Here is a 16,314-nt window from a genome sequence, read left to right as displayed (position 1 = left end):
TGAGAATATGTTACTTAAATTTCAAGAGCTGGGTTGCAACACGAATCTCAAATTACATTTTTTGCATTCACACCTTGATAACGTTCCACAAAATCTCCGTGAATTAAGTGAGGAACAAGGCGAACGGTTCCATCAGGACATGAGGGATATGGAGAAAAGGTATCAAGGATATTGGAGTGTTAGCATGATGACTGACTACTGTTTGGCATTGTACAGAGAAATGCCAGAAGGAAATCACAAGAAAGTTAGAAAAGCTTACAGAAGAAAGCGTGCTAAACAGAACTGAAAAATATGTATTGTATAATGATTTTCTTGTGTGTATATTATATACTGCTATATGTCGTTTTCTATATTATATGGGTCCTGTGTGTCTGTCTATATTAATTTTAAAATAAACATGTTTATGCGTTTAGTGTGATAAGCTACTTATTCTGATTGAAGAAAAGAAAAATTATAATAAAACAGTATGCAATATTGGACAAGCCCAAATTTTGAAATTTGATTTGTAAGAAAACCTTGTGTGATAGAGAAAAACGAATTTCATATTCGTGATCAGCATGGCACAAATAATAAAGTTCCACCTTTAAACCAACATTAAATTGAATTTAATTTGCGGCCCTGTGTTATCATAAATTACTCACTGAAATGAAATTATATGTGTGAAATATGAGTATATAACTTTTGATTGACATTCATTTTCCAGGGAGTCCGTGCCCCTCTTGCCCTCCCCCTGGACATCCCTGATGATGTGCATTAAGTCTTCTACTCCAAGAAAATGGTCATAGAGTTTAAACATTCAGATACACGTTGTAGTCTTATTGAACTATGTTCTGAAATATAAAATGAAATTAACCATAACCCCACAGCTCTACAGCACCTTGGCGGGCCTTGGCTTACCTACCGACTGCTGGTCTCCCTCCCACATCGTTCCGCCGTCGCCTGTTATAGCGTGGAGGTCTCAGACCAGTGTTGGGGTGACGGGTGATCAGCCCGACGAATCCCCAGGCGTTGTTGTAGGTCTTCTCGACCGGGTTACGCTCACTCACTTGGAGCTTCCCAATTTCCTCACGGTGGTGGGTTGCCACCGGCCCTATACGTAGGCCGAATAAATTCCGACCAGAGCCGGATTCGAACCTACGCCGTCCCGCAGCGAACGATCTCAAGACGAGTGAACGCCTTAACCCGCTCGACTACGGAGGAGGACATAAAATGAAATTATCCTTGCCTTTAAAAAGAATTTTTGAACTGTCCACAGCAACTTCACCTTCGTTAAAATCCCTTCTGCCGCACTATCACCAACAACGAACTGTAAAATTTATTCGTGAACATTGGCCTTCTTCCTAACAGTTTTTGATAAAGCCTGAAATGGTACGTTTATTAGACATGTTACATGGAACAAATATATACATAGAACGTATTAACAACTCGCATTAAATAATTTCCCGAGCAGCTGAAATTTTGGCTTCAGTGTGAGGAAGAAGAAGCAGGCGAAAGTATAAACCATTTATCAAAAAAAAAACAAAAAAAAAAACTCTCATTAATCTATAGGCAATTATCGAAAACCACTTGAAGAAACAAAAGCAGGCAGAAGAATAAACTGTTTATCAACAATGCAAAAAAGGAAAAAAAAACAACTCACATTAATCTATAGGCAATTATTGAAAACCACTTGAAGAAACAAAAGAAGAAAAATTCATAACAACAATTCTGACGAAAGTAAAAAAGGTTCGCTGATCTTTTTTAGAGGCTGCCACCAGTACAGGAAAGTATGTACTCATACATACATCGGAATCTCTTACAGTGCTTGCTTGTCGCATACAATAATAATGGTCTTACTTCAGTACCTAACAGTCTGTACTCAATATGAGGACATGACATAATATGACACTCTAAAGGATAGTATTTTAAGTTGAACGTAGGAGGTGCTGAAGGGGGTGTACCTCACCCCGTCGCGGCCCCCTGGTGCCGCCCCTGTCAACAAGTGAAGTCAAGTTGTCATAAAGCTTCAATACATTTTACTTCTGAGTTTCAACTTACTACAAATATGGAATTTCTTTTTAGTTATTCATTTTGATTTTCTTGTAACTTTGAGTGGGAGTAATAACTCTCCCTACTTGCTAAATTCCACTTATGGTTAAACTGCTCATTCTCAACATTCCTTGCTTGAGCCAACCTACATGGCAGAGTGGTTAGCGCAGCACACTATGATGCCAGGGGTCATGGATTCACATTTCAACCTGGGAATGGATATCCAATATGAATGTCCCTTCATCAGTTTCATTTAATTATCACTTATGCTCATCATCATCTTTGCGATTAGCCAAAAGTGGCAGAAAAGCAAAGTAAAATATACTAAATCAATTAATCTATCAATCAACATTCCTTGTTGGACTGTGTACATACACTAAACACTTGCAGAAAAAGTTATTTTTCAAAATTTATATGAACGGATATTTTCTCCGATTTCAATAATATTAATTTTTTTTAAAAAATAGTGCAAATTTAATGTAAGAAAGTAACAATAAGTAAATTAATAAATATTATCAAAATTACCAAATCATTCATAATTTTTTCTACTTCAATGCTGATTTTTGTTCATTCTGTTTCTCACCAATACATACAAGCATGCGACTTAGTGTTAATGGCTTATAGTGTGTGTTACAAATAAAATGTTGTGCTAAAAATTCTAAATTGTGTGGAAAACTGCTAAGACTAACATGGCTAAGGTCAACCATAGGACAAGACAGTTTCTTTGTTAACATTGTTGGGAAATTGTAGTTGACTGACAAAAAAATAATTCAGGAATAAATACAGAAGAGCAAGATAGAGCACTTCTATTGAAGTTTTAGATAAGATAATTACATGGTGTAATGTCTTATAATTTTTTCATGGATCTAATTGCAAGTGGTTCTCGACTAAAGTAAAATTAGGAAAATCAACATTTTGTTGGAGAGAAATTAAGGAAATTTAAATTCTTACAGTTTCATTTCCTATATAGGTAGTTCTTTAAATGCCTTTCAATATTATCATTTGTTCTCTACCATGAACATAGCATTATCAATTAAAATTATATGTTCTTTAATTTTCATTAGGAAGTGTGTTCTTTATTATATTAGTGACCATCTATAATAGCATATTTATACCTTTCATAAAAGTGACACTCACCATTAACACAATTCTAATTCTTTTGGATAAGATGTTGTGAAAAAGCCTGTTTTTCCAAGGAGAATTCCCTTGATGAATTTTGTAATGAATAAAAACATGAATAACGGTAGCCCCAGTTAAAACCCTCCTCCAATGGTCAGACAAAACTTTACCTATGAATGCAGTGTAATAAATTATTTTCATGTTGTTTACATTTCTATTGAACCAGCATTGAGCAGTGAACGTTACAGTAACTTATATTGAATTGATTTATTATTTCCAATGTTGCATAATGTATGTCCCGGTCATGGAAACCTACAATGACTGGGGGTTCATGATGGTGACCACATATTACCCCGTAACTGACTGGATGATCGCCCACCTCTGCTGAGACATATGGGAATGAGGCTGACAGTCAGTAGGTAGACCTTGGCCCTCAAGGGCTATTGCGCCACAGGCTATTATTTGCATAATGTTTATGCCTACTTATATTAGTTATTAATTTCATTTAATAAAGGAACATAAATTGATTGATTTGGTATATTTTACTTAGCTTTTCTGCCACTTGTGGCTAATCGTGAAGATGAGGATCAGTGATTTTATTATGAAACTGATAAAAGGACACTTGCTGAGAACACTCATGCCCAGGCCAGGATTCAAATCTGGAACCTCTGCCATTGCAGCTGTACTAACCACTCTGACACAGAGGTTAGCCTAGCCCAAAGTACCATAAAAACATATTAACCCAACTTACCTGATCCAGTAGCACATATTTAAAAAGAACTTGCTACACCAGCAAGGAATCCTCCAGTCAGTTCCAAATCTATTGATATTGATAGTTCACCGTGCATGGCACATGCAAATAAGGTTAGACAATAAAGTGAAAAATCTATTTTTGTATTAGGATCCATTAGTTTTTACATAGCTGCTATGTATATAAAATATAATTTAACACAAACAAAATAAAAAAATAAACATATACATTGTAACAAAATAAGATCTTTGCCCATTTTAATTTGTACACAAATTATAAAATTTACATACACACTTATAAAATCTCCAGTAGAGTAATATGTAAAAAACCTTGTCATTTTTATTCTCAGAGATCCACAGCACAGTATACCAAACAGTGGTATTTTTTAGAAAATATTGTTTCTGTAAACAGAAGGGTGTGTATACCAGGTGACCGCAAATAAAGTTGCTCTACCTCAGAGACCTCTGAAGCCTGTTCAAAGCAACAGATTGCCCTGAAACTTGGTATAGAGGGAATGATGATGTAAAAAAATCAGTTCCAATCACCACCAGGTTGAAATCTGGTGCACAGTGAACATCCCTGGAAATGCTTCGTGGGACCTTTGCTCACACTGTCTTATGCTTCCAAAGGGCCATTCATGACAGGGAGCATATTGAACACTGCTGTACTGACATAAAGTCAAATTACTGGTTGTTGTTACCTCAGCGCCACATATGCACTTGGTGGTGAAATTTGGACTATTCTTTTCATCAGCATTCACTTACCTATGGTCTCCAAGGTCTATACCAAGTTTCAGTGCAATCCGTTGCTTCGAACAGGCACCAGAGGGGTCTGGGTAGGGGAAATTTAATTCTCAATGCCACATTTGCACCTGGTGGTGAAAATTTGAACTATTTTTCATCAGAATTTGCTTCCTCATGTTCTCCATAGCCCCTGTACCAAGTTTAAATGCAATCTGTTGTTCGAAACAGGATCCAGAGGGCTCCAAGTTGGGCAATTTTAATTGTGGGCACACGGTATATACAAACACATGCACACTTAAAAAAGTTTTTAAAGCTTGCTCACCAACGTCTAATCCTGCATTAAGTATATTACATTCTTTGAATGCTTTACATTTATGTTGTAACGTTTTCTACTAACACAACAGATGTTATTAACTTGCAAATATGAACAAAATAGAAATAACTCACTGAAGTCAATGCTATGTGTCTTCCGAAAGATCATCTTCTTCTCCTTCTGGCTGCCTCAGCTTCAAGCTCGGCCCAAGAGCATCTTTCAATCGCTGCCAGAAGACAGGGTGGTGCTCTTTCTCTGAGAACCATTCGAGGTAGGTGATGGTGTCCATGAGGCACCGGAGGTGCAAGGGCAGGGAAGCCTTGTCCAAGCGCTCCAGCTCTATCAGCACCACGAAGTTCTCCCTGTGCTCGAACAGGCGGTGGTTCACCATGCGGACCTCCCATCGGCACCACTGGAGAAATATGTACAAAAATATATTGATTGAATTTGTTTTTAAGTCTACTTTATGCACAGAAAGGCCATTCAGGACTGGGCCTACAGATTAAAGTGGGATCTGAACCACCGAACCACTATGTGCCTCCACCAAGTATTGAACCCAGGATTGCTTGATTACAATGCGATGATGCTATCACTATGGCATCGGGGAGGCCCTTATGAAAAAAAACTGCCATTCATTATTTGCAAAATACTTTTTAAGAATATGTATGTATGTGCAGCATCTCTTGAGCAATATAGTTCTAACTCGAAAAGATCAAAGGATAAGAAAATATAACAATCCTCACCCAATAAAGATATTACTACTATTATAATATTCAGTTGCTCCAACAGAGTAACTGAGAAATGTGACTTATATTCCATCTTGGGAAGCTTCCAGACAGAAGTGACAAATGCCAAATGTCACTTGAAAATAAATATTCAGAACTGGCTACAACCTTTCATATTGAAGTGACATGACAAACTGCACATGTCGCTTATTGCTTGCAAGTCACTCACACAGATTTGTTGATAGTATGCATGTCGACTCAGTCTGTTGGCTGTTCATATGCAGTGAATGCTTTCTTACAGACTTGATGTGCTCATGTTGCTTGTAAAGTCAGTGTGAAACCCACGTGTCGCAAGTCACTTGTTGGTGGTCACATCTGTCTGAAAGCTGCCTCATCTATCCTGAATGTTCCAGAAATTCCACATCGGCACCAATGTGCTCGATAAAGAGTTGGTTGTAATCCTTAAATCTATAATGACAACACCAGTATTCATTTACTCCAGAAAGAAGACCAGATAACATTTGCGATGGGACTTGATTCTCGGACAATCTGACTCCAAATGATAAGTCAACTGGTCTTCAAGGTGCTGTTTCCTGTGGAGCTGCAATTGAACACAACCATGATATGCCATTCTCAAATGTGACTGAAAATTTCTTAACGTTATGTCTCTTTAAAAGTTGTCTATTTCTATACTTAGACAGAACAAATTTTCAACCACTAAAAGTATTTTCTTGTATGTACGCATTGCTTGCATTGCAGAATTATTTTCCTGTAGTTTACGGTTATTACAAGCATAAGAAAACAGTTTTTCGTTGTGACGTTTCAGGAGAACACACGTTCCCTTCATCAGACATTTATTTTCATTTTGACTAAAGATACAGTTATAACAATGGTTAGCAATTTTTTAAACAAAAAGAATCCGTTATATAATGGATGTTGTCAATGTTACATTGTTGTAATATAGCAACTTAACTGTGAAAAGAAGCAGTCTGTTATTTTTATTTCAGATAAAAAAAAAATGATCACATTATTTTATCTGAAATAGAAATAACAGACTACTTCTTTTCACAGTTAAGTTGCTATATTACAACAATGTAACATTGACAACATCCATTATATAACGGATTCTTTTTGTTTAAAAAATTGCTAACCATTGTTATAACTGTATCTTTAGTCAAAATTAAAATAAATGTCTGATGAAGGGAACGTGTGTTCTCCTGAAACGTCACAACGAAAAACTGTTTTCTTATGCTTGTAATAACCGTAAACTACAGGAAAATAACTAAAAGTATGTTACTCCTTTCACTATCACTTCTACAATTTCAGTCCTGTAATTTATGTAGACTTCTACATGCAATTTACCTTCAAGCAGTGGCGGCCCGCAACTACTATGATGGGTAGTACCAATGTGATCAAGAAATCGAAGAAAAAAAACCTCTGCAATGCCCTTTAGATGAATCTATCTTACATCTAAATGTTCATTTAACTTTGAATAAATACTATGTTTGTTTTCAAAAAGTAAGCAGAAAAGTAGATAGTACCTTTCTGACTAATTACTTTCCAACGGGTCTTACAAATCAGTCACATTTAGTGACTTATCTCCAAAGGTGGCAACTATGTCCCTCATCGCACCAAGGGAAAACAGGCTCGGCTGGTGTCTTATGACCAGCATGGCTAACCCCCCTTGTTTCCAGCTGAGACTTCTTCAACCCTCTGCACTAGGGTGGTCCTTATTTTTGAAGTTTTGAAATGTTGTTGTCTGACCCACCTATGTTGTTCTATGATGTAAAAAAAATATGTTGTGAAAAGTTTCATGCAGATCAGACCATATTTAGAGGTCGCTCAATCAATTTAAAGTTCCTGTTTTTCTAATTTTTATATTATTTTTCCAGGAATGGTGAAAACTGAACATGGCAGCAGCAGCTAATATTAGACGGGTCTCTACAATTTGGTTAATTGGCTCTGAAGAAGTGAACTGAAAGGATCCAAGTTACCTTCAAATAAACAATAGTGTTAAGTGTATTTTTCTACCACCATAAAACCTTGAAAACAACAATTTGTGAGAGCTGTAGGGCCGTTGTGAAGCAAACTTCTATGTTTTGGGAAAAGGCTTGTATTCCCATTCATCATGAGCAGGATTGTATCAAAAAACTGGAGAAGCTTCATGAAAAGTGGACTAAGCTGAAAAATAAATCTTATTATTATCAGAACTTCTATTCGGAGATATCGAGAAAAAACATGTGCAGAAGTTGCAAAGAATTTAAAGGAATCCTTTCGGACAAACTCATCCCTTGTTGTTCACTGGGATGGTAAACTTCTTCTACACCTGACTGAGAATGAAAAGGTAGATTGACTACCAGTGGTTGTGTCTGGTGTAGGAGTAAATCAGCTGCTTGACGTACCAAAGTTGCAGTCAGGTACTGGAGAAGCGCAGGCTGGAGAAGTGGCTACTTTGCTTGAAGTGTGGGGACTGGTTCACCAAGTAAGCACAATGTGCTTTGACACTACTGCCAGCAACACAGGTCACAGAAATGGAGCTTGCATACTTTTGGAACAGAAGTTGCAAGAGGACCTTCTCTACCTAGCATGTTGTCACCACATATTAGAACTCATTTTTGCAAGTGTGTTCAACGAGGCTATGCGATATACATCATCTGGTCCATATAGCCATCTTTAAAAGTTTTAAACAGTCCTGGAATAAGATTGATCAAGCAGCTTACGAAAGTGCAACCAATAATGCAACACTTGCAACAGTTTTGGCAGCATTGGGAGATGACAAGGACACTGTGACTCAATTTGCATTTAACCAGCTTGAGGCAACACAAGTTGGAGATGATTACAGAAAATTTCTAGATCTTGCAATTATCTTCTTGGCAGGTGTTCCTCCACGTGGGATACACTTTATATCCCCTGGGGCCTTCCATCATGCTAGATGGATGGAAAAGGCATTGTATTCTTTTAAAATATGGATGTTTCGTCATCAATTCGAAACCTCCATGTTGGAAGAAAACGGATTGTGTAACATCTGCATTTTTCTTGTGTGTAGTTATCTGAGAGCTTGGTTTACAGCTCATCTTCCTATTTCAGCACCCTCTAATGACTTGAAACTACTGCAAAAACTAAGTGGTTATGAAAAGATTAATTCTGGTATCTCTAAAGTTGCCAGCAAGAAACTTGAAGGTCATCTGTGGTATTTCAGTGAGGAGCTTGTGGGTTTGGCCTTTTTTTGATAAAACTGTGTCCACAAGTTTAAAAAAAGCTATGCTTCATTCCCTTGAAGAAAGGGATGGGGTCGACGAACCTCTTAAGCGTATCCAGCTGAGTGGCAAGAGTTCCTGTGATATGAAGATTGAAGATTTTGTGATAAAAAAACACCATGCATTTATTTCATCGCCTTAGTATCCCAAGGGATTACTTAGATTTTGATCCTGAAAAATGGCTTCTCAAGAGATGACTATAAACAAGCAAGGCAACAGTTAAACATTTAAGAGTTGATAATGACAACGCTGAAAGGGGTGTGGCACTTATGCAAGAGTATAATGCCCTTATAACTAAGAATGAAGACCATAAATAATATTTATTACAAGTTGTGGAACAACATAGGCATTGTTATCCCGACAACAGGAAAGAAAAACTTATCTCCCATGAATAAAGTCACAAGAAACTCTCATTATGGTAATTTCAGTAGTAACAATGCATATTACTTCAAGTGGCAACAATGTTCTGTTATCTGTTACAGACCTAATTGATGTTGGTAAAGATTTGCGTGTGGAATTTATCAAAATAATTAATACAGCAATATTTCTGCATAAATTGTATAATCTAAAACTTTGAACGTATTGAGCTACCCCTAAATGTAAATTTAAAATGTTGAAATTTTACACACATTATTTTTTTACATCAAAGAACAATTTTAAGGGTTAAAAGTATATAAATTATTGATTTTTTTTTTACCACTCTGCACATGTGTCAATTTGGTCAGGCCAGCTCTTGGAGGGCTCGGGCCTCGCAAGGGTATGAAACAGCTGGCAATGCCGCTTGTACGTTGGGGCTGTTGTCAGCTTGACCCAAGTCTTTCTGCCATGAGCTTGACCGATTACAAGATTCGAATCTCCTTGTCTGTAAATTGTAAATTTTATTAATTTAACAATACTTTGACGAGGTATGCGTTTCTTCTGAGGATAGTGCCATGGCACAGTGGCTCTGCCACTTGAGCCACCGCTGCTTTCAAGTGTTTGAAATGAATTTCTAAAAGGTTTTTAACATGAAGAAACTTGTAATCTGGCTTCTCTTTCCATTTTCTTTACTTATATTACTTCACACATGCAATTACTCTTTGTTGCTCTGCTTTGGCATTGAAACAACAATTGTGATACACATACCTCGCTGTCAATGAAGTTCTTGCTGAGTACAAGAATCACCTTCCTGCTTTTGTCGATGCACTCAACAGCGTTTTCCATGATGAAAGATCCGAGACGGAAATCTCTCTGGTGCAAACATAGCTGATATTTATCCTCTTCATTTTCCATGTTTTTCAACAGGTCCCCCAGCACCCACTCCTGGTCTTCGCCACTGAATCATGAGGGAAAATTACAACATTGGTATAATAAGGATAAATATAATGTAAAATATGTACTAAACTTATTGTCTCGTAAGACGATAGAGTAATGTTTCTGGTATTATTACTATGTTTGCATAGCAAATTGCCCCAGTTTACTGCATTTCCACAGCCCTTGTTACAATACAAGTAACACATGCTTTCAAAGAAGGGGTATGGACATCCTCAGAAATTTTTGTATTGGTGGACAGGTTATTGATAAAACTTTAATAGTGGAAATAATAGTAAAAGTTATTATTGTCATGGTTGTAATTGTTACTATAGAACAATAACTATTACACACTGATAAAAATAAACCAATTTTATTCCAAATTTATTATTATTATAATCATTATACCATTGGGAGACGTCTACTCAATCCACCAGATGAATGAATATCTAATGCAAATTATGTTCCATTATTTTTTTTACATTTCATATAGTTGGTGTGCTGAAATTCACAGTTATTCTGTCTTGTTATTAAGTTTTACACACCTTGTTCAAGAAAGCTCAATAAGCTAAAGTCAAATATTAGTCATACAATTTATGTTTAAGTTATGTTAATTCTCACATAAAAAAAATCTTATTTTCAAAACTTTGAAACCTGTGGAACCATTTATTATCTGGATAAAAAGCTAGAAAGTGGAAATGTAACCAAGAACATTTTACACTCATTTTTTTTTCGATCAAATGCAGTTTGTACCTTAATTATTCTGTCCAAATACTAACTGAAGTTTATGCATGTTATTAACAATCAAAATAACAAATGTTCTGCTTGAAATGATTGATGCCAATTTCCAAGGGTGGTTGGCAGACTGGTTTGACACCCCTTCCTGATGTCCATGAGAAGGAGAGAGTTAGATAATTACAAATTATTAACTTTGTATTCTGGAATGTACCATGACCTGTGTGAATATAGGGTACTTTAAGTTATTTATTTTGTTGTAGTCATAAATTTGATGAAGCCTAATTTCCACCAGCATATTCATTTGCTTTGTAATTTTACACAATGCAAGCTTCGCAATTACTGAAACAAAACTTCCAGCAAAACAAAGAATTCACTTGACAACTGTAAACTTCTATACATTATAAGCACATACAATGCAAAAGAATAGATGATGAAAATGATGGACAATTTGCATTGGTATTGCCTCTTTTATGGACAGCAACAATGCAAGTTCTGTTTTTGAGTGCTAATGTAAAAGGTTAAAAGTACCATAATTATTTCACAACAAATGAACCACTTACCTATAAGCAACAAAAGCATCATAAGCGTAGATCCCGTTGTCAGTATCAATTTTCTTCTTGCGACGTTTAGCCTTCAGCAAATGGTGAATATAAGTAATTTCAAATCTGTACACATATCCTAAAATGAGACTAATGCAGCCAATAGTGAATATGACTGCTGTGGGAATGCCAAGAACGACAATATAATTGGTCGGTTTCGGAAGACAGAAACGCTTATCGAAAGCCACTTTAACAATGGGGAGTCCCTTGAGTGCACTGGGAAGTGCACAGGTTATGGAAGTGTTCAATCCGAGATTAAATATCACTATCTTCTTTACAGACAACCACGTCTTGAACTCTAGTAACCCACAACTCTTGCAATTAAAAGGATTGCCTCCAAGATCGACTGAGTGTAGGTTGTTTAAACCTTTACCCATTACAGAACTTACATAGTTTATCAAGTTGTGTGACAAATTTGCTTTCAGGATCTCATAGCTGTTCCCTTTGAATGGACTTTTCACAGACCAGTCAATTATTTTATTGAAGGCTAGGTGTAGCAGTTCCAGTCTCCCCGATGACAATATATCAGCTGGTGATGTCAAACTGTTGCCTGAAAAATCAAGTAGCTCCAGGTAATCGATTAATAGTTTCTGTCCTTTAGTGAATTTGTTCCATGACAAGTACAGTTTTCCACCATAATGCATAGAGGCAAATGTGTGTTGATCAACTATGTGCAGTAAATTTCTAGAAAGGTCGAGGCTCGTGAGACTCAAGTTCGAGAAAGTATCCTTGTCGAGTCGGATGATTCCGCAATTACTTAAATTGAGATGCAGCAGGTTAGGTAACTTTGACAGTGAATAGGTTGATAAACTTTTAAGAGGTAAGTAACTCATGTCCAGAGTTACCAGTTTTTTCAAGTCTTTAAGTCGGTCTTTCATTAAAGTAAATTTATTTGACATTGTGCCTGAAATCTTCAATACTTGAAGGTTCGTCAACTTGCTTAATCCCTCAGGAATTTCAGTGAAGTTATTTCGTGACAAATTAATCTCTCTAATATTCGCCACTTGTTCAAAATTATCTGTGAACAGAAAAAGAACGTATGTCAAACAGTCATATTTGAAATAATGAAATCAGCAAGTATATATAATTGAATTCAGAGGAAAACAACAGGTAAGCCAATGCTTGTCAAACTCCAGAAAATGATATTTTAAGTGAAACACATTACTGGACATATAATGAAAAGGTACAAAAAAACCATATGCTTTGATGAATGGAAGTGCCAAATGTACGAAACAAAAGAAAGTGTGTTGTAAAGTTCACTACAGCATCAACATGGCAGGAAATGACATGTCTACCTCCCTTATGACAGAAAATTGTCTTACCTGGTATTTTCCCCCCTGACCTTTCCATTACAGACACTGAAATTAAGCTTAGAAAGTTTTACAGAGTAAAGATCACTGAAGAAATCAATGCTAACCTGTATTTACTTAATTTTTCTTGTATGTACACATTGCTTGCATTGTAGAATTATTTCTCTTGTAGTCTACGGTTATTAGAAGCATAAAAACACACCTTTTTGTTGTAACGTTTCAGAACACATGCTCCCTTCATCAGACATTTATTTTTAGTTTGATTAAAGATACAGTTATAACAATGGTTAAATTTTTTTTAAACAAAAATAATCAGTTATAAAATGGCTGATGTCAATGTTACATTGTTGTAATATAGCAACTTAACTGTGAAAACAAGCAGTCTGTTTTATTTTTATTTCAGATAAAGAATTTGATAACATTATTTTTTTCATGATTGGGAAAAGAGAGACACGGTAGTATATAAATACGGAGAAACTAGTACTCACTTTTATCCGCGAAGCTGTTTTTTCTTCTTTTTCGATTAATTTCAGTGGCCACTGCCACCATCCTCGTTGGAACTTGCTGCGCTGTTGCTTGGCGTGCGTCTTTTGTTCGTAGTTCTCTGGCTGCCGTTAGGTGCGCTGCTAGGTGCGCTGTGCATCTTGGTACTAGTTTCTCCGTATTTATTATTTTTTTATTTAAAAATAATGAATCCAAAATATCATCAGACAATTCAAAATCATCACTGCTCTCACAGGGTTTCTTAATGTTTCCATATTTACTTGAAATGTAGTCTTTTCTGTGCCATTTCTTCATGAAATATACATATTTTCTAAATGATAGAGAGATTCAAAAGCCACACCTCTAGAAACCCATACAACTTCCCCCAAATTTTCATGACACTCCTCCCCTAAAATTTTTCACAAAGGTCATATGATCATTCTGACAATAAATTTTCCCTCATCTACCCAAGATTTTAGAATGTGAATATATATATATATCTGTATGCAGGTGCAAAATTCCAGTTGTTTTATGCACCCTTCCTTCAAGCAAAGAAAGAACTTACATTAGACATTGACAGGCAATAATATCAAGTCAAAGAACTACTATCTGTGAGGCGAATCTTTTCTACAAGGGTTGATCAAATGAAAAGGTACAAAACGACACTGTCGGTGTAAATGAATACTTTATTCAAAGTATCCTCCATAGGCCTGAGCACATTGATCCCATTGATGAACGAGCCGAATGATTCCTTTTTCCCAGAATTCCTTTGGCCGTGACGCGACCCAGTCCTTCACAGCATCCTTGAGTTCATCGTCCGAGGTGAAGCGCTTTCCTTTGAGATGCTTTTTCAGGGGACCAAACACATGGAAATCACAGGGGGATAAGTCCGGACTGTAGGGTGAAATAGCTGCTCCCGCTTGAACCTGGCCAGTTCCGCGTGTGTAACCCTGGAGACATGTGGACGTGTGTTATCATGGAGCAGAACCACACCCTCCGTGAGCAGCCCCGGTCGTTCGTCTTCCCCGTAAACTTTCACCATCCGGTGATGAATATCGGCCAGTTTAACACCTTCCGCTGTCAGAAAACGGATAACGCCTCGCTGCTCCTCAACAGTCAAATTTGCCAATGTTAACGCCATCCTGTCCGAACACGCACTGCCGCGTCACTTGGACGGCACTCTGTATCGGAGCCTCTGCTCTCTCCTGTGCATGCGCGTTCCCCTGCATGCTTTGATGCCGCGTGCCGACTACAATCGCACCCCTACATATCACGCTACATTCTCCCATCGCGGCATCAGTATTATATAAACGATTCCATTGTTACGATGTTTCGTAACTTTTCATTTGATCAACCCTTGCAGGAACTCATATAAAATTATAAAATGTTTACTCTAAGTAATTATGATCATTATGTACAGGGACATGGCCCAGAAACAAAATTCGGGAGGTGTCTTGACATAGTCTTAAATTATCCCATTAGTGCATAAAGTTTACTAATAATGGTTTTTGCATTTTTTCATAATTTTGGTACTCATGGGGTGCAAATATGAAACAAATACCGTAATTTCAGTTTTATTGTTGGTAACAATGGAACTACGGGGTGTGCACTCAGGATGGAGTCCCACGTTACATTTATTACATACGTATTTAGCTCTCCCTGAACACTTTTCATTTGCACATCTCCTGACTTTAGGTATTTTCACTGGCCAGTGATTCATCCTGTCATACCGCACATCGACTAATGGAGTTGCTGCTTGCTTTCCCTGGTGTGTAGCTGTTCCAAACATTTTTAACAAAGCAAGAGCTATGTATCTTCGAAAAGAGAGAAGGGATTCTGTACTGTTTCTTGAATTCACCTTTTTAGCCAAAATCCAAGCGTTGGAAACAGAAATATCCAAAAAAATATGCAAATATGGTCCACCTCCACTTTTTCTGCCTAATTTGTGTGCGGTAGGCAGCAACATCTTGGTCCATTTGGTCCACTCCTCCCATCCCTTTATTGTAGTTAGATATAATACTCGGTTGCGTGACTGTAATTTTTGCTCTTTTTGCCTGAGACCAACGATTGGCTTGGCCAACTGAGAGTTCCTCAAAGTTTGTAGCTAGGGTAATGACGCTATTGTCGTTCCACCGTACAAGAAGTACATCATCACACGAACAATAATCATGCTCTCCTCTATCCTTCTTTCTCATGTCCTTGTTTTTTACTAGAGTGCATTTCATTGTTCTTCCATCCTGTATTGTCCCTGTAGCGCATATGCCATATGCAGATAGCTCTTTCATAAGAGCGACAGATGTTAAATAATAGTCAAAAAAAACTTTATGCCCTGCATTTGGAGGAATATCAGCTGATTTTATCAAAGATAACACAATATCCCCTCCAAGTCCAAACTGGTGAATGCCACTACTTTCCTTCCCAGTATATATTTGAAATGTTATCAAGTACCCAGAACTAGAATACAGAGCCCAATTTTTAAAACCGAAACAAAACGGTTTTCCTCTAATAAATTGTTTGGCTGAATGTTTTCCGTAACATTCAACCTGAATCAAGGGAAAATTTTATTGAGAAAAAGGAACATATGCATGTATTGATAAATTAGTGTTTGAAGTAAAACACGAGGACAGTATATGCCCTCTTTATGAATAAATTTCGTTATATTCTAACAATAAACAATAACAAGCTACATACATTGTTGTATAACAAGGCTCAACAATTAGATAAAGCAATCATGAAGGAAAAGCTAGTGCAACATTTCAAGCAGAATGCAAGCCATAATCATGAAACAATGGCTTTCAAAGAGGTTGCTATGCATAGCGTACAATATATTTTACACCTAACTTTTATTGTTTCCAGATATCTATGTAAACCGATTCTTTGTGCAAATATTAACTGTACACAAACTGCAATACACAGCTTCCTGGTAAACAAAAAAATAGTTACATGAAATGTAAAATA

The 16,314-nt window shown here is 36.8% G+C and overlaps 1 protein-coding gene across 2 annotated transcripts in view; it reads right to left on the bottom strand.

Annotated features, from left to right (window-relative positions):
- Window positions 1–4,154: 4,154 nt before the first annotated feature.
- The window catches only part of LOC145996944 (toll-like receptor 1), a 105,212-nt gene continuing 93,052 nt past the window's right edge, over window positions 4,155–16,314 (bottom strand). For both annotated transcript variants that reach the window (XM_083133530.1, XM_083133531.1), the window contains 3 exons: window positions 11,525–12,581; window positions 10,062–10,251; window positions 4,155–5,366 (listed from right to left, as the gene is read on the bottom strand). In XM_083133530.1, the coding sequence (XP_082989656.1) occupies window positions 5,100–5,366; window positions 10,062–10,251; window positions 11,525–12,581 (1,514 nt within the window). In that variant the 3' untranslated portion in view covers window positions 4,155–5,099. The remainder of the gene's footprint in view (window positions 5,367–10,061; window positions 10,252–11,524; window positions 12,582–16,314) is intronic.

The sequence above is a fragment of the Lepisma saccharinum genome, chromosome 13, assembly GCF_977018435.1.
Source record: "Lepisma saccharinum chromosome 13, izLepSacc3.1, whole genome shotgun sequence".
Taxonomy (NCBI): Eukaryota; Metazoa; Arthropoda; class Insecta; order Zygentoma; family Lepismatidae; genus Lepisma; species Lepisma saccharinum.
The sequence above is the reverse complement of the archived record's forward strand: the minus strand, read 5'-3'. Positions and strand labels throughout refer to the sequence as shown.